General features: G+C 44.6%; 4 protein-coding genes across 4 annotated transcripts in view; 2 read left to right on the top strand and 2 right to left on the bottom strand.

Moving 5' to 3' along the window:
* taok3a (TAO kinase 3a) overlaps window positions 1-17,425 on the top strand; it is a 50,556-nt gene extending 33,131 nt beyond the window's left edge. Inside the window, exons 11-20 of the mRNA XM_068738708.1 lie at window positions 574-741; window positions 2,669-2,866; window positions 3,983-4,120; window positions 8,873-9,109; window positions 10,149-10,277; window positions 11,133-11,336; window positions 11,913-12,152; window positions 12,603-12,815; window positions 13,445-13,627; window positions 15,773-17,425. Of these exons, the coding sequence (XP_068594809.1) occupies window positions 574-741; window positions 2,669-2,866; window positions 3,983-4,120; window positions 8,873-9,109; window positions 10,149-10,277; window positions 11,133-11,336; window positions 11,913-12,152; window positions 12,603-12,815; window positions 13,445-13,627; window positions 15,773-15,934 (1,872 nt within the window). The 3' untranslated portion in view covers window positions 15,935-17,425. The remainder of the gene's footprint in view (window positions 1-573; window positions 742-2,668; window positions 2,867-3,982; window positions 4,121-8,872; window positions 9,110-10,148; window positions 10,278-11,132; window positions 11,337-11,912; window positions 12,153-12,602; window positions 12,816-13,444; window positions 13,628-15,772) is intronic.
* Window positions 17,426-17,544: 119 nt separating this feature from the next.
* On the bottom strand, window positions 17,545-19,441 carry pebp1 (phosphatidylethanolamine binding protein 1). The gene is made up of 4 exons (XM_068738711.1): window positions 19,215-19,441; window positions 18,890-18,999; window positions 17,980-18,080; window positions 17,545-17,883 (listed from the first exon to the last, which is right to left on the bottom strand). The coding sequence occupies exons 1-4, from the start codon at window positions 19,347-19,349 to the stop codon at window positions 17,666-17,668; spliced, it is 564 nt and encodes a 187-aa protein (XP_068594812.1). The 5' UTR covers window positions 19,350-19,441; the 3' UTR covers window positions 17,545-17,665.
* A 580-nt stretch (window positions 19,442-20,021) lies between these two features.
* mrps30 (mitochondrial ribosomal protein S30) lies at window positions 20,022-22,337 on the bottom strand. Its single transcript, XM_068738600.1, has 5 exons — window positions 21,755-22,337; window positions 21,377-21,522; window positions 21,087-21,192; window positions 20,829-21,005; window positions 20,022-20,505 (listed from the first exon to the last, which is right to left on the bottom strand). Exons 1-5 carry the CDS (start codon window positions 22,335-22,337, stop codon window positions 20,246-20,248), a joined length of 1,272 nt encoding a protein of 423 aa, XP_068594701.1. The 3' UTR covers window positions 20,022-20,245.
* A 686-nt stretch (window positions 22,338-23,023) lies between these two features.
* hint2 (histidine triad nucleotide binding protein 2) lies at window positions 23,024-26,373 on the top strand. The gene is made up of 5 exons (XM_068738413.1): window positions 23,024-23,163; window positions 24,211-24,348; window positions 25,146-25,250; window positions 25,541-25,613; window positions 25,711-26,373. Exons 1-5 carry the CDS (start codon window positions 23,077-23,079, stop codon window positions 25,800-25,802), a joined length of 495 nt encoding a protein of 164 aa, XP_068594514.1. The 5' UTR covers window positions 23,024-23,076; the 3' UTR covers window positions 25,803-26,373.
* Window positions 26,374-27,048: the final 675 nt, after the last annotated feature.

Genomic DNA, 27,048 nt, shown 5'->3' with positions numbered 1-27,048 from the left:
CAATTTCACATGGTCCCGAGAGGATGAGGGCCTGGACTCCCAAGATGAGTAACCTACAGGCGCCCTCTAGTGATAGTACAGTTCTAGTGGTCATTGAATGAAGCTGATGGCAGCCTTTTGATGTCCTTTGAATGTACTTTTTAACAACATGCCATTTTTAAAGTCATGCAGTTTTGAGATATTCTCAAACCACAATTTTTAAAATGACCCCATCTCTAAATTTCCTGCGCAGCAAACACCACTATTTATTAATGTTATTTTGAAAAAGTACATTTTTGCTATTTTTTTTTAAATATTGTTATTATTAATGGGAAATACAAGTTAAATTGGTTTCGATAAATATTAGAAATATTTTAAAAACAATTGACAGAGACCAATTCTGGTACTTTGACAAAAACAAGTTGGAGGCATGACCTGAAATTAGCATTTTATCATATATAAGGTGTGTGTTGTCAAAGACGACATCAAAACCTAACTTTTAGAACCCGTTATTTCCATACCAGTTGTTCTCTCCCTCCAGCCCTCTTTAAATGACCTCTGACCCCTATCTTACTCTCTCCCTCCTCTCGTCAGCATGATTTTGTGCGTCGGGAACGCTCACCACGCATCCTCATTGACCTGATCCAGAGGACCAAGGATGCAGTGCGTGAGCTGGACAATCTACAGTACCGCAAGATGAAGAAGATCCTCTACCAGGAGAAACACAATGGTCCTATGGGAGAGAGCCAGGAGGAGGAAGAGGTGGGAGGGAATGGTCGATTTAAAAGATGTATACAATGGCACATAGTTTATCAGGAGTAATAAAGCTGAAGAGGAGGTGAAAATATAAAACGATTTGATTTTAATTTAATTTCTAACTACCCCAAGCTAGAGGATACACACTGATGAATAACGTGAATGAATGATAAAAGAGTGAGAATTAACCACTGGTAAATATTAGACCGTAGTAATAGGCTGCAACCAGCAATGTGTTTTTGTATTCATTTTCAGCTGAGGTTAATATGGCTAAATTGTGCCACCGTTTTTCTAATATGTGGGTACATCCTGAGCAAGCGTTCTCAACATTGAGAGGTTTGCTGAACATTCAGCTCTGTTGTCTTTGCTGTAATGTGTTTGAAATGTCTGCCTGTCTTAGATTCAATATGATTACTTTTAGTATGAGGAGTGCTGCACAGGCCATGTCCTCCAATGGTGGACTTCTTGCCACTGTGATCAAACTGTGAGCTCTATAGATGATTTGCTTCTGAGGAGAGACAGCTTGTCACTGCGATATGTGCATTTCATTTTAATCTTATCTACATTTCAATACATAAGCTTTTTAAAGAATCTCATATTATACTGTTTTTCCACAAGTTAATGCAGTTCCAAGACACTTGTGTGAAATATCTGTGACAGTCTTTGGTCAAAATAGCAAACAGATGCTGCAGGACAGCGTCCGTCGTTTCTGTATCAAACAGCTCTGTAATGCACGCCATTGCGTGCATTACAGAGCTGTTTGATGTGCATGCATGTGCACACATATCTTGTGCACGTTCTAACAATGTGACGTCACATTAACGAACGCGTTACAGTGGGTGATTACAAAACTACGAATGATTTACTTGATGGTTTATTTAGCTGTTTTGGGGTTGATAATGACCCAAACTCACCATAATAGTGCAGAAACATGGGAAAAGTGTATTTTTCATAATATGTCCCCTTTAGAGTCAAATTTCATGTTCATCACACCAGAGGATGTCTCCTCTGTCATCGGTATCTGCATTTAATATACCCCGGTGGAAAATATGTGCATTACCTACGGGAAGTAATTAATGATTTTAATGAATTGATTAACTTTCATACAACCAAAATGTAATATTAGGGTTTCCAGATGAATAGAAAGTGTGTCTATTTATGTAAACATGTTAACATGTACAGCCCTAGTTTTTAGCTGTACTGCAGTGCACCAATTCTGTGTTGTGACTGCAGTGAAAGGAGCATTCTGCCTTTTTGAGTCAGCTTGCAGGAATCTTCATGCTCAGACTTAAGGATGACGGGTTGGTTTGTCTTAAGTGATGCTAATGAAACCCAAGAGATACGTGAGTCTCAAAGATTGAGGAGCCAGACACTGTGCTTCTATCCAACGTGGCCTTCCTAACTGCTGTTTATATGATTACTCCAGACGTACATGTGATGGCTGGTTCCATCAGCTGCTGCCGTGGTAGCCTTGACACAGAGCTGAAATGACTCTTAGCTGACCTGGCCCCGAGGCAGCATGAGCAGGCACAGATAGCCACTCATGTCATTCTGCACCGCAGGAAGGAATCGGTGCAACAAAACTACAAAAGCTGCAGTCCACATTTTGTTGTTTCAGTGGAAGATGTACAGGCTGATTATAACATCCTGATGTCGTTTCTGCAGAATGTCTGCTGATTATCAAAGCTCCGCAAGTTTATTCCTTTTAGCGTTGAACGTCAACAAACAATTTGAGGCTAGTATAAGTTGGGTTTTTTTTGCTAAAATGACTACTACATGTAATGACACAATTTGGAGAGGCCTTCATATGTTGAGGGGTAACAAATGGGATGCTATATATATATATATATGTATATATTTTCATGGCATAACATGAGTTTTCATTTGTGAAGCATGTGTTCATGATTGTATTTCTATGGTGGTTCACATGCAGGACAGTGAAGCAGCCAGCTGTAAGATGAACAGCCTGGGCAGCAACCATTCCATCCCCAGCACGTCAGTCAGCACGGGCAGCCAGAGCAGCAGTGTGAACAGCATGCAGGAGGTGCTGGATGACAGCTGCTCTGACATGACCATGATGCACCCCCAGGACTACGGCACCACCCTGGAATCCTCCCCACACACCAAGAAGGTGAAATTTGGATGGGTGGGAAATAGATGGGTTAGAACTGGATGGCAGATAAAGAGTCACACCAAACCATCAAACAAGAATGGAGGCTAGAAAACAGCCTGAGCAGATCTCTCGGGTCTTTTCATCCAAGGCGATGAGACTCACCCAATTTTTCAAATGAGTTTGAGTTAACAGTTAAATTTATTACACATACAACCTTTACATACATCTGTTCATAATATACATATTCAGACATTTTATGCACTATAACGTATCATTAAATCTAAGAAACAGTAACATCAGATAAAAGCACTTCTAGTCATCTGAATGATTACTTCTCCGTGACAGAGTCACTGCTCATGATGATGCCAAGGAACTGCTGCTACGCAGTGTTTAGTTTATTATTAGTTCATGTTGTAGAAGCTCAATGTTACCTTATGTTATCTTACAGGCTAAATGGCAGAACCCTATATTACAAGCATTACAGGAAAGCATCACAAACCCATGTCGCACTATCCGTTCGGCCCATAGCAGCATGGCTTCTTCTCGGCTGCTCTGGTCCGGTTCCGTCACTCTGAATTTGACAGTTGTTGTGTGTCATCCTAAGAGCAATGCTAAACACAGTTTGATATGACGGTTTCTGTCGCCCGAGCGACTGGACTGAGATGCATCTGTAGAAATCCAAATGAATCACATTCCAAAACACTTCAAAATGTGACTTGTGTTTGATGCACATTTTGTGTGCTTTTCTTAAAACAATTTGAATACCCTATGGATTTGCCAAAAACTCTTTTCTTTATTCTGAAAAAGGCATAAACGAGAGTTTAGAACAATGAAAATGGCACATTGTTTTCTAATGCTAATGAACTCCCCCCTTCACACAAATCCACTCTGGTTCCTGTTCTCCTGAAAATGACTGTTGGCATTTTGTCATGTTTAACATTAATTTTTACACAGTTTTAACAGATGCTGCAGATTTCTTTCAAACTTTGGGAAATGGGAAAAGTTATTACCTCAAGAGTCGCAGAAAGATGGCTGAAAGGGACAGTGTTCAGTCAGCTGAGTTTCACCTTTACCTCCAGTTTGTTTCAGAGCCGTTGCATTTCGCTAAGCTGTGCTTATGCTCATTTCACACAGGACCAACAGTACAATTGGGACGATGGGATTCACAGAGACCACAGGGCAGCACTGAAGCCGTCTTCCTCCGACAAGAGCAGCCAGGCCCAAAACTACAAGAACCAGGGCCGCTTTGCCACCATAAAATCAGCCTCACTGGTAAGTCTAATTACACTCTCTAAGGATCCTAAAATGTGTATTTTTATTTTTTTTAATGCGTTAGAGGTTTCAGGATCATTGATTTATTGTAGCTTGTGTTGCTGCTGCTTTCCACCACAGCAGCACGCAAGCGCTCAGAAGCCTTTATAGTGTAGCCGTGAATGTGGCGGTTGAATGTTGAGTCTACATTCTGACGAAATGTGATACGGATCCCCTGTTTGAATAGTCAAAGTTTTAAAATGCACAACGCACTGCCTGACTTTCTCTTGTTGACTATTTAGAAAATGTTTGGGTTTTTTTCAATGTAAAATGAACTGCATTTTGTGCTTTTTCTTTCACCTTCATGGTGCACGAAGCGCTTCACGAAGCCTCACATTCACGCACACACTTATACACCAATGGGCGGCTGCTGCCATTCAAGGTGCTGCCAGGACCACTGGGAGGAATTTAGGGTTGAGTGTCTTGCCCAAGGAAACGTGGGCAGTCGGCGCCAGGATTTGACCTTTCAGTCCCTGGTTGGCCCGTCCTTCCAGCTGAGCCACAGTCATTGACATTTATTTTTCCACCATCATGCAATCTTCCAGTCTCCCCGCCTTTTTTTTAATTTTCTTTCCATCTCTTCTTCTGCTTCACTCCTTTTGTTTTCTCCTCTTGTTCAGTGTCTCACATTGCCACTCCCCTCCCTCCGCCCTTGCCGTTATTTCCTCATCTTCTGCACTTGATAATAAATCCTTCTTAGATCTGACTCAATGCTTGGAGTTGAAGGGGGTGTATCTGTCGCTCTGTCTCTTTCTCGCTCTCTCTCCTCCCCAATGTCTCCCTTTCTTTTTCACCCTCCCTGTCTGTTGTCATGGAAACCAGCTCTAGTAACTATTAAGTAGTTGTGGTGTTGTGTGTGTGTGTGTCTTTACTCATCCATGGCCCACTTGTTTTAATTGCGGGTCGATTTTTACTGTCATGCCTTGCACCAGACATGACAGAACACAAACGATGAAAACGAATTGTCCTTGATCAAAGACAAAAGGCCAGACCAGTTGTTTTGTTTTTACATGAATATTTGTGTTCATTATTTTCTTTGTTCATCTTGCAATCATAGACGCATCCGTAGGACAAACAGGTTTCACTCCACACATGATGCTGTTCTCGTGTGAGCCTTTTTACATTTTGAGGTTAGGAGATTATAACGCAGTGAGGAAGGCTGACTTGATACTGATAAAACAAAAGAAAGTCAGACTAGTGCATCTATTGATGATGTTTCTTCCATTTGAAGACTAATGTTGCACCTTTTTTCTTCAGACACCTGGGAAAGCATGGCTAGCATTATAACAGTTTCCTTTCACACGTTCAGCTTTATACTGAATGAAACCTCTTTATTTGCTACCATTCCTCTTCCAGCCTCTCAAAATGATCTTTCCTTTGCCTGGCTGCCAATAATGGCGCCGTGCTTAACAAGTTAGTGCCTTATTTAATAGATACTTGCACAGGCTGTGTTTGCCAGTCACTTGTCATCACCTCTTTACCACAGAGCCGACTTTGGCATGGCTGTCATGCAACAAGCACACTAAATTCAGATTATTCAGAAGCTAGAACTATTAGATCCAGACAGGTAGCACAAGCTAGTTATGAGCTAGGTCCAGGCTTAGCAACACATTAGAGGTAGCAAACCCCGTCCGAGCTGGGGATCTACATTAACACCCCTTCCTCATGTTATCAGACAAGTTTGCAGTTGGTTCTAACTTAATGTATTTTCTGATTCCATTAAATTCCACTTCTCGAAAAAATTACAATAAAACGTGATGCAAACTGGGCTCTGGCAATAATTCACCGTGTTCAACACGGTGCTTCAGCCCTCCATCAATGTCTGCTTTTATGAATCCAAATTTACTGCCTGCTTAAATAAAATAAAAACATCATATTATGAACACTTCATTAGTTATTTTTCCTACCAGTTATTTGTTGTTGAAATTGAACTCATGTCATCCCTTCTTTAAACCATTTTGGTTCATGAAAAGATAAAGGTTAAAATTCAAATAATATACCTTTGGATGTGAGGAGTTGAGGTGATTCTCACTGTCGGCCGGCATCTCGTAATTCAAGCTGCCTGTCTTGAAAAGAAGTGGCATCGTGTAAACCACAGACTCTGTCATGTGATAGCACCGGTCTTGCCCGCTGGCTATGAAAGACATGACATCATCCCTTTCTACCAAGTACACATGTCCTCAGATTCACTGAGACTGGCATCAGCAGGTAGACAAAGAGAGAGAGAGAGACAGAGAGAGAGACAGAGAGAGAGACAGAGAGAGAGAGAGAGAGAAATGGGAGGTCCAGATGGTGAGGGGTAATGAATTTAAAAAGAAAGGAGAGGGAGGAAGATGTAGAACTGGAAAAATACAAACATAATAGAAAGGTGTTGCATGTAAATTCCTTAATGATAAATTTGTGTAGAAGGAAATGTCTCATATTTCCACAAGAGGGATGGACAGAGATTCAAAAATGTCGAGACTGTAATAAAAAAACACGTTTGCTAGAGATAAAGACACGGTGAACAAATAGTGAATCTGATGTAACAGCGGGAAAACGTGGAGAGAGAAAAGGAAGCGGTGAATCGAGGAACAGACTTTAGCTAATAGGTTGTGAATAGCCGGAAAGGATAGCAACACGAAACACTGACAGAGGTGTAAGGAGAGGGAAACGGATGAAAAGATGGGACCGGCAGAACGAGAGGGATGCAATGAGAGGATGGATTGATGCGTAACCAGCATGTGAAAAGAAGGGCAGGGGTTATTATCGGTCAGATGCAGTAACTGACTGAAGGCTGAGTGAGAGACGACATCATCGTGAATGATTTCACTTTATCTGCCACAGAACGTTCCTGCAGCTCGCTGCTGCAGGCTCTGACCCACAGTCTGCAGATCGCTCCAGCTGTCAGGTGCAGCTATATGTTCCGCTGCTTTAAGTTATGTAGTTACTGGCAGACGATAATTTAAGTTATAGGTCACATTTGTGTCCTTTGAGGATGAATATAGGACAATAAATATAGGTCTATTGAGGTTTTTTCTTCCCCTCCTGAACCAGATGACTTCGCCATATGTCACGTTTGTTGCAGCATTCAGTGCAGAGATGGCTCCTCTCCTCCTATCAATTCAGCCTTGAATTAATGTAGCTGCAAATCCTTTTGAATAAGAAATACTCACCTAATGGCCAATCTAATTTTAGCTAAGTATTGGAAAGTGTGGCTTGCCTGTATTATAATTTTTTTACCTGCTTTTTTTTTATATCCTTGCATTAAATCAATTCAGAGATCTGCAGAGCAATTAGAGCGTATTTGGGAACAACACTGCACTTCTGTGTGGCGGAGGATCTTGCTATAGAAAATAAGTTCCTCGTTTAGAACATTCACCCTCGTCTTCAGGCCCCTTCCCTGAATATGATCTCCTTCCCTGTCCCTGAGACTTGTCTGAAAGAGGTCGTCACATGACGTGACTTGGCCCTTTGTGGCAGCATGCAGGGTGGCGGCATGGCAAGTGACTCGGGCTGGATCTTGTTGTTACAGTGGGGGGTATTGATTCAGCACAGATTAAGGAGGGAGGGGGGGATTTAACCTCCACCTACCCCATGCCAGCACATACAGACGCCCTCTTATTCCCTCTGGAAGGGCTTAATTTACTTAACATTATTTTTATTTATTTTTTCCTTTTCACTCACTCTCCATCTGCTGTTTCTCCTTTGCTATCACTCCCACCCCCTCCCATCATCTCTCTGCCCCCCATCTTCCAACTTCTCTCACTCTTGCTCAATGAGGTATTCATGTGACCCACCTGCTGTCTGCCGCTTAACGTTATCCTGACTAAAGAGCTGCTCTGTGCTCTTGTTGGCCCGTGTGGTCAGCCTGCCTCATTCACAGTTCACACGCCTGCCTCAGCCGCTGCATGCCCGGGCCGGCAGAGAGGGGGGGGGGGGGTCGTTGTCCAGTATGGGTGGGGTCTTGGGGTGGCATCAGAGCTCACATCGGGTTCTGTTGGGCATAGGATGCTGCACAAGGTTCCTGGATGCTGGTGCACTTGGCTAAAGTTGCCATCATGTTTGGCCTGAGGAGTTCAGGTGGAAGTTATGAGAAGATGAGGAGCGAGTACTACCTAGATGTGGAGAACCCTTTCTGTCCTCAGGTTGGTGCTTCACATGCAGGTTTCGCTGCAACAACGGATGTCATTCCTGTTGACGGGAGTGTGATCCATATGGATAGAAATGTCGTTTTGTTGCTGTTTAGTATCGTTGGGGTAAATTCGTTGTTTTCGTGTTTAAACACTTTTCTGATCTTTCGTTGTTGCGTGATGAATGCACGGTCCCATGAAAGAGCTTTTGTTGAGCCCCAGCGGTAGCTTCATCTAATGGGCTCTCACAGGTTCATCTTCTTCAAGGTCAGCATTTCCCATCATTGGTTGATGTTTCTGTGTTATTGCTCTAATAATGTCAAACGTTGCTGACTGACTGCAGCAGTTGAAATTTATTGATTTACACCGTTTAATGAATTCAGTTCCTCTTGGAGACAAAATTCCACATGAATCAATAGTTCATATTTATCACTATTTCTTTTATTTTGAAGGACAGGTGGCATGATAAGCACATTACTGGTTTGTTGCACCTCATATTGTGACAAACTTTAATCTGTTTTGTTTTCCTTTTTTTAAAAGAACAAAATCAATTCATTCTGATCAAAATACAAGACATCTCAAAACTTCCCCTTCTCCACAGGTGACTAAACAGATCCACGAACATGAGCAGGAGAGCGAGCTGCGGGAGCAGATGTCAGGCTACAAGCGCATGCGACGGCAGCACCAGAAGCAGCTCATCGCCCTGGAGAACAAGTTGAAGGCTGAGATGGATGAGCACCGGCTCAAGCTGCAGAAGGAGGTGGAAACCCAGGCCAATAATGCCTACATTGAACTGGAGAAGCTTGCAAAGCGCCACGCCGTGCACACCGAGAAAGAGGTGGGACTTGTGACAGGTGGGGAGGGGAATGAGTGGAAGCACAAAGACAGTAATCTTTCACAGATGATTACACTGGCGGACTGTATGTATGCCATGTGGCTGGGAAATAACATGATGTGGGATGATATGTTCATTCTGTCGCTGCTGGAGGAAGGCGAGCTGAAAATGTTTTAAATGGTGCTGTTCTGATCATTCATGCTTCACCGTCCGTCTCACTTTATAAGATAAAACATACAGATCAAAGTGCTTCACAGAATATCAGGATCTAATAGAACAAGCTGCATATCTCAGAGCAGCTTGTCAGAGCGGCTCATCTGCACACGTACATTATGCCCGCATGCAACCTGAACAGCAACATGAACAAGCAGCGTCGTATGTGAGAGGATTTAACTCGCCTAAATCAGATGTTGTTTTAACAGCAGCGTGATTATTCTGGCATTTCTAACTTTTTTATTTTCTCATGTTTTTGTAACTTGCTTTTAATGACTCAACATGAAATGAACAATTAATCAAAACACTAATATTATGAATCACCGACCAAATAAACTGGTCAAATAAAAATAAAAAATCTAACTTAAAAAAAAAAGTCCAAACTCTTTAATTTATCCTACTATAATATAATGTAATGTAGAAAAAAAGCTTAGCTCTCAGATTTCATGTGATTTCAAGCTGTAATTACTAAAATTTAGTTTTCATGCCCTTTGCCAATGAACAATTCAAATCACAAAAAAACTACTTATTATCCCAGTTAATCATGAAACAACAAATTCTCACATCACACAAGCTGCAACCAGAGGTTTGTTTTCTTTTCTTATTTTTTTTGCCTTTTTGCCTGAAAAATACAACAAAAACAAAAATTAATCATGCAAATGGTCCAATTGTCTGTTGTAGCATATTATACATTGTATGTGGCATTGTATATCCCATGGATTTAATTAATTTATCTGTTCACTGCTTCGAGGTCAGCTTGTACTCTGTATGCAGTGGCTGTCTCAGTGCTAAGCTAACAGTCCCTCTGTTTCCACACCATTTCATGCAGATGAAGATGGCATTTGCAGATGAGAAGAAGTTCCAGCAGCAGATCATGGCCCAGCAGAAGAAGGAGCTGACCACCTTCCTGGATAATCAAAAGAAACAGTACAAACTCTGCAAGGAGAAGATGAAGGAGGTGTGTGTGCCTTTTATTGCTTTCCGTATTTTTCCCGGGCAAGCTCCTTCGTACGTCTCTCTCATGTGTGACACATGGTACTCCATGCCGTTTGTCGAATCGGCCTCCTCCGCAGTTACATGGACACTCGGTACCTCTGAAATGCTCTGTTGGAATTTGTTTTGAGTCACTCAGCCTACTCACCATGTTCCTACACACACACACACAATCAATGCATAACCACAAATCCTCACAACAGTGGATATTTGTGTGCCTCCACAACCTTGATCTAAGTCTAGCAAACGCTTGGTTGGACTGGAAGGGCGATACTCTGCATTTTCAGTGACAAGATAAGTGACCAAAATTAGGTCACCACAGTTTAACAGACAAGCATGGCTGGCAGTGAGATATATATCCACCGACTGAGGATTATAACCAAATTAGACACCACAGAGAGCGAGGAGCAGGCTCGCGTGTTAACTGCATTAGCTTGAGTTATAGATTACCTTAAAGACCGTGAAAGACAACTCATACTGAGGGAGCGATTTGGCTGTGAGATTCATCTTTAGTTCAGGACAGAGGGTCAGTTGGCGTTTACAGTGAACACTGTTCTGTATTAATGCAATATTTATGGAGGGATTTCTTATTGTGACATTCAAATCATGGATGTGGAAAAAATGGTTTGGACGTTTACTGTTTGTTTGCTTTTTTTCAAACATTGCACCTCCCTCGCTCCCTAGAATGGACAGTCTCAAACCAAACACCTTTTTAGTTAAACTGATGTATTAAAATGGCCACTGAAAAAAGTATTTTTACTACAGCCTAGTGCTAACTCCTTTGTCCTTGTCTCACAAAATTCCTTCGCTCCCATTTCAGGAGATGAACGAGGACCATAGCACACCCAAGAAGGAGAAGCAGGAGCGTCTTTCCAAGCACAAAGAGAACATGCAGCATTCCCAGGCGGAGGAGGAGGCCCACCTCCTGGCCCAGCAGAGAGTTTTCTATGACAGAAACTGCCGTGCCTTCAAGCGCAAAGTCATGATTAAGAGGCACGACCTGGAGCAGGAACAGATCCGAGAGGTGTGAGGATGTGCATCCTTGAAAACATTGTGTGTTGTTTAAAAAGTCAATTTTAATTTAAGTGTACAACTCGTGCTCATTAAATTGTATATATCCAATTTGAATTGAAGCTAAATTCCTGTTTGTTAGTTATTGTGTTTTTTGACTGTTGGTGAGAACAGGCGCAACGTAATGAGAAACCCCCAAAAAAAATATTTCAGTAAGCTGGAATGTTTCCTTAATAATTACACCCGTTGTTCTTTAGCTCTGAGGTGTTCCCTGTTTACGATAAGAAGATTGTTAAGCCGGACTAAAGCAAGGCAACAATGTCATAATCTGCAAAGATGTTGCGTAAATCTGGAAAGATTCTGTGAAGGTCCAAAATCTGACCGTGGGAAAATATGCAAACCCACGAGTCAGGTTTAACAATGAGTTTTTCAGACCAATGTATAAAGGTTGATACAAACGAAGACAAAAATTCAATTCAATACCAGAAACTGCATTTTACATGAAGAAACAGAGCTACAAGTCATTCATGCTTTCTTTACTTATCATCTTTCCACTTTTCCCTCCATCTTTCCTCCCGGTCCTCCCTAGGAGCTCAACAAGAAGAAGACCCAGAAAGAGATGGAGCATGCCATGCTGATCCGCCATGATGAGTCCATGCAGGAGCTGGAGCACCGGCAGCTGAAGAACTTGCAGAAGCTGCGGATGGACCTGATTCGCCTGCAGCACCAGACCGAGCTCGAAAACCAGATCGAGTATAACAACCGACGTGAGCGTGAACTCCACCGCAAACACGTGATGGAGCTCAGGCAACAGCCCAAGAACCTCAAAGTGAGTGGAATCAGAAGTATTGATGTCGCTGATCGGTAGATAGATGCTGATAGGGAGGATACAGCTGCTTTCATTTCAGAGCTGATGGTAAAAAACGGAACTAAAATAAAATCACCCTATTTACAATTTTGCCTTTGAAAAAGATCAATTGGATCTGCCTCTGCCTGAGATGACAAAATATGAGCAATGACTTTTTACGTTTTTGGAAGAGTTTCGTAAAACAGTGATGCAAGAAGAATGTAACGAATTAACTGGAGAGTGTAAATCGGGTCTCTGTATGGCATTTCATTTTGATTTGCTTTTGAGGATAATAAAGGCAAGAACTTGTTTGGGTTTTTCTCCCTGGCTTATTTTAAGGCTTTTAACTTTAGCTGCAGATTTCTCGAGCTTCAAATTAATCACTGCAACCTCTTGTCACTGTTCTTCTTCCTCTTCTGTCTCATCCCCTAGGCTATGGAGCTGCAGATCAAGAAGCAGTTCCAGGATACTTGCAAAGTGCAGACCAAGCAGTACAAGGCCCTGCGCCACCACCAGATGGAAGTTACGCCCAAGGCCGAGCACAAGACGGTGCTCAAGGCCCTGAAGGATGAGCAGACGCGCAAGTTGGCCATCCTGGCTGAGCAATATGAGCAGACCATCAACGAGATGATGGCCTCGCAGGCGGTGAGCAGAGAAATCTGACCTATGAGACTCGCGACAGTTCGAATTTTCGACCGCATTGGTTTGTTGCCTTTTGTTGTCTGTTTAAGACGTGTTTTTATGACGTAGCGGAAAGCGAGTCGAGTGTGCAGCAGTTTCTGCGTTCTCACCCGCGATGACTAGCTAGAAGAAACTGTCTCTTTCTACTCCTCATTTACTGTATCATGATGCAGCATAATATATTTATTATTCTATTATACTTAGTAATTTAACATGGGCCGATTTACGACAAAGTCGTCTTATGGCATTGTGGTCGTAAGTCGACGACCTTTCATATTTCCCTTTTCCCTTGACCTTCCAATCTCACCCTCTTTTTCAATCTCTCTTCCTGTCTTCATCAAATCCCTACCACTTTGTCCTCTCCTTCCACATTCTGTCCACGTCCTTTCTGTCCCTGTTGCCCTTCCACTACTGCCATCCTTTTGTCTCCACCTCCCTCCCTGTTTGTCACCGATTCCTTCTTTTCTCCTCCGTCTCCTTAAATACGTCTCATCAATGAACCTCCACTCTCCCTCTAAATTTTGTCTTGTCTCTCACTCTGTCCCTTTGTACTGCCCCTTTCCTCTGTTGTGGTCCATGGTTGGCTGTGTCAGCTGCGTTTGGACGAGGCCCAGGAAGCAGAGTGCCAGGCCCTGAGGCAGCAGCTGCAGCAGGAGATGGAGCTGCTCAATGCCTACCAGAGCAAGATCAAGATGCAGACCGAGGCACAGCACGAACGCGAGCTGCAGAAGTTGGAGCAGAAGGTGTCGCTGCGCCGGGCTCACCTGGAACAAAAGGTGCGGTGAAAGGAAAGCTTAAAAGGATTCATGCATTACATTTGTGTCGCTGCTCTTCATGCGTCAATCATGTTGACCAAAATAAAGTGAAACACAAGAGAGTAACTTTATTATCAAGGATTCAAGGCGCATTTATTTAACTAAAAAAAAAAAACCTGACATGGGCAAACGTTCAGATGAAAAATCAACTTACTTTCTAAACTTTGTGTTTAATCAAAAATAATCTCCAAGTTTATTTTTTATTGCCTCCGCTTTTGTGTGCATAAGCAAATGCAACACTATGACCGCTTTTGTTGGAAAGTGTGTCCCTTTATCCCTGATTCAGTGCGTCTCATCCCGTTCTATGGCAGCAAATGGGATCATTGGAAACACGAGGAAAATGTTTGCACTGAGTCTTGAAACTCTTTGCTGCTTCTGGAATCCTGATTGTCACTAATATAAAATAATACACACGTTCTGCCCTCAGTATCCAGCTCCGGGATCCGGAATCTGACAGGGCTGACCTGACGGTACATCACATACAGGAAGTAAAGAACCCTTAGAATCATCCGAAGGTTATTCAAACAACCAGGCGTCTCTATTAGCTGAATTACCAACAGTCCAGGGCTGAATTGAAAGGGTCCAGATAAACATTTGCATCCATTGCCGCAGGCTGTAAAAGCATGAAAGACAACCCAGGCATAGGCATTCATGAGTTCACACACACACACACACACACACACAGAGCTTTCCTCACCACAGGTAGGGATGACAGTGCCATGTTATAATGCAGGAAGCAGACAACCAGTCCTCTCCCACAAGCTCCTAATGGAGGTGAAATCTACACACAACAGTGTTGTTCTTTCAGTCCAACATTTTCATCCCGTTTATAAAACACAGCTTGTGTGTTTCATCTCATTCATGTAGTGTGAGCTTAATTAATTGCTTAACTGTGTCAGTCATGATGATGATGATGATGAATATATTTATTAGATAGAATGTTAGAGCAGTACAAGTACATAAACGTAACACGACTTCGTGTGAAGTCGCGTTATCATTTGTGATTCATTCTTTGTCCTCTTGTTCGGTGACGTGACTCCTGCTGGAGAAGCACCTTTGGTGAGGCTGTTCAGGCAGCCAGCGTGTGATCAGGTTGGAACAACCGAGCAGTCCTCCTCTCAAAGTGACCGACGTCACCGCTGCAGTCTACCAGACAGTTCTCCGACAACAAAGAAAGACGTTTGAAATGTCGCCATGATCCAGTTCTGCTGGGTCCGGCGTCATCCCGCCTCACTGTGGAGTTCTGTCGCCATCTCCTGGGTGTATCTAGGCCTGCATTATGGGATGGAATGATGTCATGGTTTTAGAAGCACTATTGTCCTCCAGGCTCAGTCCATGGTTAAAGTCTGGAGTTCTCTGTGCATGCTCTGTTGGTCAGATTGCTGTATTGCACCATGCGGTGTTTTGTCTGCACCTGAGGGGAGGGGAGGGGAGGGGAGGGGGGGGGGGTCGAGTTTGTGGCCGTTTGGCTGTAAGATCTGGCAGACAACTCCTGAGTGAAACAAGTGAGCAAACCTACCGCCGAACAATGTCAAGTCTGTATCCAGTTACACGTCATAAAAGTGTCTTGAATTAAGGACATAAAATGGCTACCACTCTACAGAACAATGAAAACAACACAGTGGTGCTGCAACAAATACGCCGTTCGTCAATGTGTCAGAATAAGGCTGCAACTCTTTTGTGTATTTTGGGGCTGCAGTTTATTCTATATTTGCAATCTGTTGACTTCATTACACTTTAGAGCTGTTCTCTTGTCCGTAGCTACAGCCCTAGAAATTAGCCTCGTTCCAAACATATCAAAGAGCGCTAGTTACAAAATGAATCTCAACAGTTCCATGTTTCAGTCAAATTAGTTGTAGAGAAAGTAACAGAAAGTACGTCAGAAGGGAGGATATTTTCTGAAGGTGTATAAAAACTGTTTTGACAGTGCTGTTATTGTACTTAAACAAGTCAATTCTGTTTTTTGCACACCTTTTGAAAACAACCGATGATTCATTACGTTGAATAGAAAGTCTACTGTTAAAATGCTTCTTGCGGTGTAAACTAATCAGAAATGTCTGTGCCAGTATATTGTCGTTGAATATTTTGCCTGGGTGTTTTGTGCAGATTGAAGAGGAGCTGGTTTCCCTTCAGAAGGAGCGAACCGACCGGATCAAACACCTGCTGGAGCGCCAGGAGCGGGAGATCGACAGCTTCGACATGGAGAGCATGCGGCTTGGCTTCGGCAACCTGGGCACCCTGGACCTTCCCAAGGACGACTACAGATGAGGGGGGGGGGGGACGACATCGCCTCATGGGTTCCCCAGACCCAGTCTGCCCCTCCCCTTTTACCTGGCCTGACAGTACAGGTGTTCACTGCTGCTGATGCCCTTACTCAAACTTTCACTCTTAAAATAGAAGTGGCTCCGGTGTCAGCTGTTTTCTGAGCCACTTACAGAGTTGATGTCAGATTTTAGTGTCCCAAAACTTCCCGATATTCCTTCCCATCTCTGCCTCTCGTGGTGTCGGGGGAAGGGAAAAGATATGCTGGAGCGGTTCCTGTCGTCACATTTAGTATGACTAAAAGTGAAAGGCAGGAGGAGAGAGACTAAATTAGGGCAGGATGATCAGCCTCCTCCGCAAACATGCATTTTTAGAGGTGATTCATTTTTTTTGTAGTTTTTTGGTCCAAATAAAAAATGTCTCAACGTGACGGATCAAGCAGCGGACCCTTCCGCAGCCCGTTTGTCTGTGCTGCGGCTTTCAGCGCGCTTTGGTACCGGTATTTATTAATCAGGACATTTTTAGGACAATTTTGAATAATTTGATACCGTGGGAGACGAATACCCCGATGTACGTAGGTACAGATACTCTTCTGGTAAATGTGACTTCTTTTGATGAATCTGAATTAAATCAGAGGGGTGGGTGATTCATGGTACTCTATGTATCGTACTGATTTCTCTGCACTGGCAGCCAATGTGAATAATAATGTGACTCGTGAACTCCCAGCTGGCACAAAGGGCTTCATGTGGGGGGGGGGGGTCTTGTAATTTGTGTATAGAAGGATTTATGGAGAGTTTTACTTATTTTCTTATTGTATTTTAACTGTCACTCAAATCAGAAAATAATTTTTAAAGGCGCTTTCTTCTGTCGTTCCTCCTCATAGTATTTGACTCACCTATCAACAGATTTTCATTCAATTTTCGAGTTGTGTATTTTCTTACCAGACCAGTATGATGCTTTATTATTGCATGCACTTTAAAAAAAAAAAATCCAGATTAAAAAAAGCATGAACCTGTCAGAGCTTTTAATTATATTTGTAAATAAAGTGCTCATCACACAAACGTTCCCTATGTTCAAAGCAAAAATGTTCCAATCCTTTACTGTATGCGATGGCACAAAGCTGGTTTACCTTCACAAAACGTGAGAAGGCAGTTTGACAGAGTTGAATTTGCAGCGTTTGGACCGTGCAAACGGCAGCTTCCAGTGAGAACTAGTCATCGCTTTAACAGAGTAGAAGTACCCAACTGCTGTTAAAAATGGGCCTTCAGCACTGGACTCGTTTTAAGTAAGAAATAGTCCGAGTTGTAAATGTCATGCGGCACAGTTCGAATTAAGAGGCAGCTGCCAGCGATCACATCAAAAGATTGAGTCAGCTGAGGTCACAGTACGAGTCGGACCCAGTCAGGAGGAAGCTGAACAAAGTTGACGGCCATTACCTGATGGCCGTTTTTAATCAACCTTAGGGCTTCTGTGGCAGTTACAATAAAGTATATATAGTAAGACGAATGAATAGTTTTGTGTGCCTTACTTTATTTGACCAAGCATGACTTCCTGGGTGGCTGACATTTTCACTTCTGCCACCATCAGATCAAACATTTCTACAAGCAGCGAGACCATTTCAGTGTTTCATAGATTTATTGCAGGATAGTGCAGGAGCGGTCATTTGGGAATTTGCTGCAGACGAGCAGCCTCCATTGGAACCTGAAGTGCTGAATGTCTGGAGTTGAGTCGTTCTACTTATTTCCCAGCCAGCTGTTGGTACAGTTTGGGGACATAATCGTCCCACTCGGCCTGATAGCAGGTTCCTGCCTCTGGGGGTCCCAGGTTGTACTTCTCACTGAAACGCTGGATCCTGAAGTTACCCCGATTCTGTCCGGAGCGGTTAGTGAGGACCGGCTCAGAACATGACAGGGGGGCCGGCTGCTCGTACACCAGCCACACATACCTGTGGAGTCCTGAGGGAATGAAGACGGCACAAGTCCAGTTACATTAGTCCACAGTGAACCGAGTCGGAGCGGTTCAGCTGCGTTCTCTTTGAGCCGCCATCTTACCCGTGCCCTCGGGAGGACCGGAGCCCACGTAGGCTGACATGACGGAGCCAGAGGACACGTCGTTCCCTTTCATGTTGACCACCAGAAAGTGGTGCCACTCTCTGAGACAAAAGGAAAACCGAATATTAGTACTGGGCCCATGTTTTTAAAAGCCACTTTAAATAATATCCTACCTTTTGGGTTTTAAGCTTATGCCTAAAAATACATACATAACCCCATTTTTATGGCCCTTGTTGGTGGGGGGGAGGCAAAGGAGGCAAACCTCACCTTTCATTAAAGCATTGATTCTCAGACAGTGGGGGCGCACGTGACCCCGGGGCTCACGCACAGCGAAACTACCGTTTGCTTTAACATTGCCGTACTAGAATAAAGTGTAATTGCACATGCGGTGTGCCATTAACTCTGATTAGAGCGTGCAGAGAGAGCATTAGCTCCTCTGCTGCTTGTTTCTCCTGCACAGAGTAATCAAATCAGCACAAAGTGTTTTATAGCATACAATGTTGTGCTCCTGAGGTAATTGTGCCGATTCATCTATTATTCATCAATACCATTTACTTTATTTTTCAGTATCAAAGGCTCAATTAGTTGGCTGAGAAACGTTTCCAGTTTAGGAATTAATTGTCTTAAATTTAATGCAAATTGATGCACTTTAGAATAAATAAGGTTAATAAAGTTATCCTATGTTGGAAGAGGATCTCCAGCGTTATTGTTTGTTTAAAGTCGTCCTTCATGGTAATAAGGACAGAATGTTACGCAGAGGTAAAAACAATGTTATAGATGAATTATACTATTTAAAGTTGCTTTCTATGTTTGCATCGCTGCATCTTCTAATGAATCCAGTGGCTGATCCATGTGGAGCTTGTGACCCCCAAACTGGACCCCGTGGGTCTCGACACAAACACCCGCTGACCTGAAGTCTGCCTTCTCCCTGCTGGGGGCGTCCGGGTCGGTGAGGACCAGCGTGTACAGCTTGCTGGGGTCGCAGCCTTCCCACTCGATGCAGCTGGGCTCGTTCTGCACCTGCAGGCGGACACGGATGAGTTAGCATCGCAGCTACATTCACTTAGGCTCATATTCTATTACCGCTAAATGCTGTAGAACAATTCCAAATAACGAGAAAGCCCAAGTTATTTATTTCGCAATGCTGTTCAAATAAACATGCGTCACAGCGGTGCTCGCATTTTGGCTTTTACGATGCGCTAAAATTAGCTGCGTCGTTAGCTTGACTAGCTAACCTGCGTTGGCGTGAGCACTTTCCCGAGCTCATCGATTTCCAGCGAGTCGTACTTAATGGTCAGAGGTCGTCTTGGCCTTTCTGCGACCTCTTGCAGAGCAAGTTCCCCGGTCCACTGGCTCAGATCGACGGGCATTCTGACTCCGAGCTCGCCTCGCTGCAGACGCTTCTGTCAAACGCAACTTCCAGACACGCGGAACAACGAAGCCGAACGTGCTGCGTTCAAGGTCCGCGAGCGCGTGAAGGAACTTTAAACACCACGTCAACATCGTGCGGATTGTTATTGGCTAAGACGCCTGTCAATCACAGCTGAGCTCGTCCTTCCTCCAGCCCAATCTGCTCAAGAGTGAATTCACTCAGACCTAAAACGCGCATCAAGTACAATGTTTTAATTATAAAACTTTGCTAGTTTGCTTTGCTGATCATTCAGCTTGTGGCATGAATTTTTGCAATATCCTGTCATTTTAGTGAAATCTTTACTCATTGAATGCATTTAGCACCCTCACACCGTCACTTGAACAACTCAAAACCTGCTCAAAACAGCCAAACAATAAATTAATTCATAATTTTAATTCTTTAAATGGCAGTTTAAATGTGTGTACTATTCATTATTTTAACAAACTAATGCTGTCATCCTTGGCAGAGGTAATTAGGCGACCCTCTGGACACCCTGTGTCATTCTAAATCGCCACCGAAGCCTCTTTATTACTCTGAAATGAAAAAACATCCAAAGACAGGGCTTGGTCTAACAAAAGGGAAAAAATGTTTCACATTTTAGCAGCAAGAACTGACAAACTCACAAGTATGGTTTTATTTTGCATAACCATAGTCCAGTTCATTTTTCAAACTCTTTTAAGACAGCTTAGACATATATGTTTTTTGACTATAATAACATTTTACAAGCTGAAAAAACGCTGTGTCCGCTCCTCCGAACCCTTTCGTCTTGATTTCTCGCATCTTTCACTCAGCTTGAAGAGTTCAAAGAATTCTGCAGCATGACTTTATTTCGGAAAAGACAAAGTCCAAAGACCTCTACGGGCGGTTTGCGAGGAACTGAACCAGAAGAGCGATGACATCATCGTTCAGACCCACCACCGCCCCATCCTCTACCCTGTCGTACAGTCGCAGGCTCTCGTTCCCCCACAGGAGGTTTTTTCTGGGGTTGTTTGCGTCCGTCTCCACAGAGAGCGCCAACGTGTTGAGCTGGTAGCAGAAGAAGGTGAAGAAATGTCCGTCTGTGATCACAGCCTGGGACACGAAGGGTCTGGTAACGTCCTCATGGTTCCAGAAGCCTACAAGAGGCCAGAGGCAGATGTGAACAACGGGGACTTCTTCTACTTCAATGCCAAACATAGTCTTTACCAAATTTGGACAGTGTCCACAAGACGCATTCATAGGCATATTATTATTAATTATTATTAGAGCTAGCATAGCATGAGAACATTGATTTGCCAGTCATTGTCCAGTAGTAGTCGTATTAGAGCTAGCATAGCGCTGCTCTGGCCTCTTTTAACTCGTTGAAAGTCTGAACATTTTGACACAAACTTAAGCAAAGAGAACTATTAATCCTGACGCGGCCTGAACACAACGCCCAGCGGAAGTATTGGGAACTCACCCTGGTACATGGCCTGAGCGCCGGTCCAGGCAAAGAGACTGCTGAGCGCGTTGGCTCTGAGGAAAACGTCCACCTGATCAGACTGCTGCAGCCGGGCCATCCGGTCTCTGCGGTACCGGTCGGGCACCAGGTGGAACTGGGTGTGGCCGTAGCGCGCTGGGTCGGGCACCTTGGCTCCTTTATTCAGACCAAGAGGAAAGGATTCGCGTAAGCAGACGAGACGCTGCACAGCGGGGGAGACGGGTCCCTGCAGTTTACCTGTAAACACACGGTTCTCGTACTGTCTCTTGAACAGCGGCATCATGTTGGGAGCTACTGTGATCTCTGGAACTTCAGCTGCATAGGAGGCCTCCATAGAGGTAAACTGGGAGATGAAAACAAAACTCACATGCCTGCCCAACATTGAATTCAAATCTATTGTCACTCTCTGAGGTGAAATGCGTCTCAGGGTAAAAGTCTGGCAACTTTTTAAATCGCATCTTTAAGCACAAGTCTGGTAAAAGAATGGCCGCCCTTCCTTGTAAGATCATTTTGCTCCGGGCTCAGACCTCTGGCAGCTGTTGAGTTATCCTGATCTGACTGTGAGGCTGGTCGTCAATTTGGAATTTGGGCGACTCCACTCGCCCTCGCCGGTGACCCTTCGGGATGATCCTCTGTCCTCTCCACCAATAGAAGTTCAGCTGGGGATTAAGATCTGGTAGAAAAACACAATGAGTGGTGAAACAGACACGAATAGCATCCGTCTCTCTGGATAGAAGACAAAGCGTGAACTACTCGACTGCTTTGAGACGCCAGTAGTGTTCTGTTGCAGAACGAATATTTGTTTTGTGCAGGAAAATGTCTTTATTCCTCACATTTGCTGCAAACATTAATGTGTTCTAATGTTTTTGAGAGGTACATGAGGGGGACACGCCCGGCCTCCTTACCCACGCTGGCCTGGAGGAGGAGTGGATTGTATCTGGCCAGACTGAAGGTGAGTCCGGTCACCAGGCTTCTCAGGAAAGGTCCAACCAGCCGCTCCTGTTCTCTGTACACGAAGGTTCTGGGCTTCTTCTCGTGCCAATGCTCGTGTAAAATCGCTCGAGTCACCACGGCGCGGATGTCCTCGAACGCATCACGATCGATCCCCGGTAACGTGGCTCGGACTGCTGCTTCTGCTGCTGCTGGGGGAGAGCCCTGCTCCTCCTGGCCCGGAGAAAACCTCCCAGGAAGGCCCGGAACATACGCGGTCTTGGTAAAGTGTTGGTACCATCTGTCTGCGTTCCGTGCGAACGTCTGCGGGTAAACCACAAATTTCTTTCGCTGCATCCGAGTGACGGACGCGATCTTTTCTTCCACGGGGGAGGCACTTGTCTGATTCACCCATTCCTCAAACCGTCGTCCCTTTGCGCCTTTGCTTTTTGCCGTAAGAGAGTGAACGATGGGGGGATACGCCGGCTCCGTGACCGCAGCCTCGGTGTGGACGCGCTTCAGATGGAAGAGTAAGGGCAGCCTCCTGCGGGCCGCCATGATTCTCCTGTGATTATAACTTCCGTTTTGTTGACGTAAAATAACAACCTCCATTCACAGCGCCCTCTACTGCATAAAAAGTGAAACATCGGGAATCCTTCTCTACTTGTAAATATGTTTCTGTGACGGACAGTTTTAAGATTATGTGTAAACTGAGTAATGCACATTTGATAAATCGTGTTTGGTTCGGCGTAAGCACACATTGAAGGATTTATGCACGCACGTAATCTTTTATTAGCTCTTCTGAACGTTGAGGATCTTGAATGGAGCCTTATATGCATTAAAATGTCCACTTTAGATGGCACTTATAATATCGTAAACTTCCTCTTGTGGCCTTTTCATGGAAATAAGACTTATTGAACAGAAGAACTCTGTCATTTATAAATATGGCGAATAAGAGTGTTGTTTAACGGTGTCATTTCGTTCTGTTAAAATTACGTCACATGTCAGTCTCGCGTTTGAAGCGCACTTTTGTGTTTGAACTCAGTATTGACAAAAACGGACGACATTTTCGTAGTTTCAGTTATGCTTTAATCAATAAGCACCATGATACATGTTTAACGATCCCGCTCACTTAACTCCTCGCTAGCTTGACATCACCGTTAACGGAGGCGTCTCGAAACGAGTCGGGACACCCTCAGAAACGACGGACGTGAACGCAACAGTCGTGTTACGTCATGTTTACTCCCAACAAGCCGCAGCAGCTGATCGGTTAGCTAGTAGCTAGTAGCTATTCGCTATGCATTTACGTCACGTCGTGCGGACGCAGTTCGTCTGGACCAGAACTGCGTGTATCAGCCGTTTGCAGCGCGTTTGCCGAGCCGAGGTATTTGCTTTGAAAACGAAATGTCGACTTGTCGTTCTTGCGAACATTTTGACGGACGTGCCGTCAGGCCCGGTGGTGGAGGTGGGAGCCCCGCAGAGCCCGACCACCGGGGGGGGGTTGCGTTATTCTACCCGGTGGTGGAGATGGGAGCCCCGCAGAGCCCGACCACCGGGGGGGTTTGCGTTATTCTACCCGGTGGTGGAGGTGGGAGCCCCGCAGAGCCCGACCACCGGGGGGGGGTTGCGTTATTCTACCCGGTGGTGGAGATGGGATCCCCGCAGAGCCCGACCACCGGGGGGGGGTTGCGTTATTCTACCCGGTGGTGGAGGTGGGAGCCCCGCAGAGCCCGACCACCGGGGGGGGTTTGCGTTATTCTACCCGGTGGTGGAGGTGGGAGCCCCGCAGAGCCCGACCACCGGGGGGTGGTTGCGTTATTCTACCCGGTGGTGGAGGTGGGAGCCCCGCAGAGCCCGACCACCGGGGGGGGGTTGCGTTATTCTACCCGGTGGTGGAGATGGGAGCCCCGCAGAGCCCGACCACCGGGGGGGGGTTGCGTTATTCTACCCGGTGGTGGAGGTGGGAGCCCCGCAGAGCCCGACCACCGGGGGGGGTTTGCGTTATTCTACCCGGTGGTGGAGGTGGGAGCCCCGCAGAGCCCGACCACCGGGGGGGGGTTGCGTTATTCTACCCGGTGGTGGAGGTGGGAGCCCCGCAGAGCCCGACCACCGGGGGGGGGGTTGCGTTATTCTACCCGGTGGTGGAGATGGGAGCCCCGCAGAGCCCGACCACCGGGGGGGTTTACGTTATTCTACCCGGTGGTGGAGGTGGGAGCCCCGCAGAGCCCGACCACCGGGGGGGTTTGCGTTATTCTACCCGGTGGTGGAGGCGGGAGCCCCGCAGAGCCCGACACCGGGGGGGTTTGCGTTATTCTACCGCTCATAAGTCCCTTTGATGCGCGTTGCGTTCAGGCTCGAAGCAGGATTCGGCTCAGAACAGCTGTCTTGTGACCCCTGACCCCCCCCCCCCCCCCCCCCCCCCCCCCCCCAGAGGCCCCTGTGTACCAAAGGTGACGAGGTGAGGCTGGCAGAGGAGGCGTCCAAGAAGTATGGCTCCCCAGCTCCAACCATCTTCTCCAAGATCATTGACAAGAGGATCCCCGCGGACGTTATTTACGAAGACGAGAAGGTAAATGTGTTACAACCACATTAAGTGTGGAGTTAATCTTTAATCTTTCCCTCAAGGGTTGTTTGCGTGGCATTTAAATAACTGTAATGATTATCTCAATTCAATCTACATCTTCAATCAGCAGATAAGATAGAAACATCAAAAACACAAGTGCAACACAACTGTCCAAAAGGCGTGGGGATATATAAACACAAGAGCAACAACAACCTTACATTCAAATAGATTTCATGTAATTATTAGGCAACTTAAATTCACATATAGGAGCAGAGATGCAGCAGAAAAACAATTATTTGAATTAAAATAATACATAACCGGCAAAGTTGTGATTTATTTCCATTGCAATTTTGTTTTTGTTTGTTTTTTTAATTAGGTACATTGCAAACATTTTAAATTCATTAGTAAATCCAGAAAAAGAGGGCTTATTTATCCATTTTGCATAGTAAATATGATATTTACCCAATAATAAAATTATGTTTATGATATCTGAAACGGATGAGGCCAAATGATCAATATAAAAGAACAAGTCAGCGTTCTGCCATGCTGGCCGGCTCCCGGACCGGCTCCCGGACCGGCTCCCGGACCGGCTCCCGGACCGGCTCCCGGACCGGCTCCCGGACCGGCTCCCGGACCGGCCTCCCGGACCGGCCTCCCGGACCGGCCTCCAGCGTGCTGGTGGACGATCCTGCTCGTGCTCAGCGGTGCCTTTTTGAATCCTTGTGCTTGTTGAGATGGAGATAAAGGCACCAGATGTAAAGATGACCAAATTCAGCATCCCATACATTATTGTGTTTTTGCAGTGTTTGGCATTCAGGGATGTAAATCCACAAGCCCCTGTTCACTTCCTGGTCATCCCGAGGGTTCCAATCCCCAGAATAAGTGAGGTCAACGACGTTGATGCTGAGGTAAGCTCAGCCGGCCATCGTTTATATTCCCAGAGATCATAGCAAAGCTTTTATAACTGTGTTCAACGTTCTAACAAGGGTTTCTACAAATGTATGACAGACCGGGAGGTATTTTTCCCCGAGTAATACAAGAGCATGAATGATATTCCCTCACAGATCCCTCTTCTCTGTTTCCTGAAGTGTAATGCTTTATTGTCCAACACCAGCCATCGCCATGCTCAGTCCAAAATCTAATAGTGAAATAAAGCAATTATTTATATATATTTTTTCTTTCTTTTCTCAATTTTCAGCTCTTAGGACATTTGCTGGTTGTTGCCAAAAATGTTGCACAGCAAGAATCTCTAACTGAGGGCTACAGAGTGGGTCGGTTCCTTGTTTAAGTGTTAACAGTCATTACAATGGAAACGCCGGCTGTTTGTTGACCGGAGTGTGATATTCAGGGTGTTTCTGTCCTCTGCAGTGATCAACGACGGGAAACACGGGGCTCAGTCGGTTTACCATCTTCACATCCACGTCTTGGGAGGACGGCAGATGACGTGGCCACCGGGTTAAGGGTTCTACGTCGATGTGTGTGAATGTACAGAAGAACATCCTGTTTGTAGCACACAAACTCGAATCACTCAGGATATGATGAATGTTGAACTTAACTCATGGAAAATGTACGGATGAAGACGTGAAGACGTTATGGTTGTTATGGCAACAAATAAAGATGTTATTTCTAATATGGAAAGCTGAAAACTTCTCGAATCTTTGTCACAGATAATGCAAATCCCAATATCCATCAGTGAAATTCCAATGAAACCAGTAAGACCTTTTTGAGTTAATCGTCAATAAAAAAAACACAAATAACAAAAATAGTTTGAGGTCCAGAGCCCGAGAGAGGAACGCAGAATTATTATTAACAGTTTGTCACGTTTGATAGTTGGAGCAACAAAGAGAAAGAAATACGGTTTTCCAATTTGATTGATATTATTTATATTGATCTCAGTTTGATCATTTATTGGTAATGAAGACTTTTATCTTCCCGCTTAAAAAACAAAAAGGGATACTGCTCATTTGCTCTTCATCTGTCGTGTGGAAAGTGAACCAAATGTATTTACACATAAATAAAGATATATCTTCATAGTTTGTAGGTATTTTTCATTAATTTGCATGTTCGCGTTAGAATTAATACGTTTTTAATGGGGAGTAGCGATGCTATTGTGTTATTGAATATTTATACTTAAGATGTTTTTAACCTGCTGGAGTGACTACAAGAGCAAAAACATGAAGTGTTGCATTGTGAAAATGATTTACTTTAAACTTTGTTTATTGAAAATATGGGTGGTGGTGACTGGATTTCATTGAAAGTCAAGTCATTTTTTTGTTTGCATTCAAAACACAAAATATCCTTTTTATTTCCTGGAGCTGTCTGGTTTTCTGCTGCCTCTTTTTAAGCATCGCTGCTTTCGCCTGAATCCTCACGAATCATTAACGTCAAAGGCGAGATGTGCACAGATGAGTTCTGCAACGCTGGAACTCACGGATGATATTTGGTTCACTTTTAATGTTGAAACTCAAATGCGCATCGGCTGGAGGCCGTCAGCTGCGATGCTCTAGAGTCTAGACGACGACAATGAGCTCTAGAGCAGGAGTTTTGGCGGATCCCTCTGATGAGCCGCTGTGCATGCTGGTACGGTTGGCGTTGTTGGGGTCAGATGTGGTGTGACTGGTGCATACCTGTCAACCTCCGAGGCTCCATGGCCTTACAAACCGTTGATTTTTTTCTTACAAAATACAAAATAACCTTACACCATAT

Source organism: Brachionichthys hirsutus, chromosome 4 (genome assembly GCF_040956055.1).
Source record: "Brachionichthys hirsutus isolate HB-005 chromosome 4, CSIRO-AGI_Bhir_v1, whole genome shotgun sequence".
In the NCBI taxonomy this organism is placed as follows: domain Eukaryota; kingdom Metazoa; phylum Chordata; class Actinopteri; order Lophiiformes; family Brachionichthyidae; genus Brachionichthys; species Brachionichthys hirsutus.
Note: the sequence above shows the minus strand (reverse complement) of the source record. Positions and strands in the feature narration are given on the sequence as shown.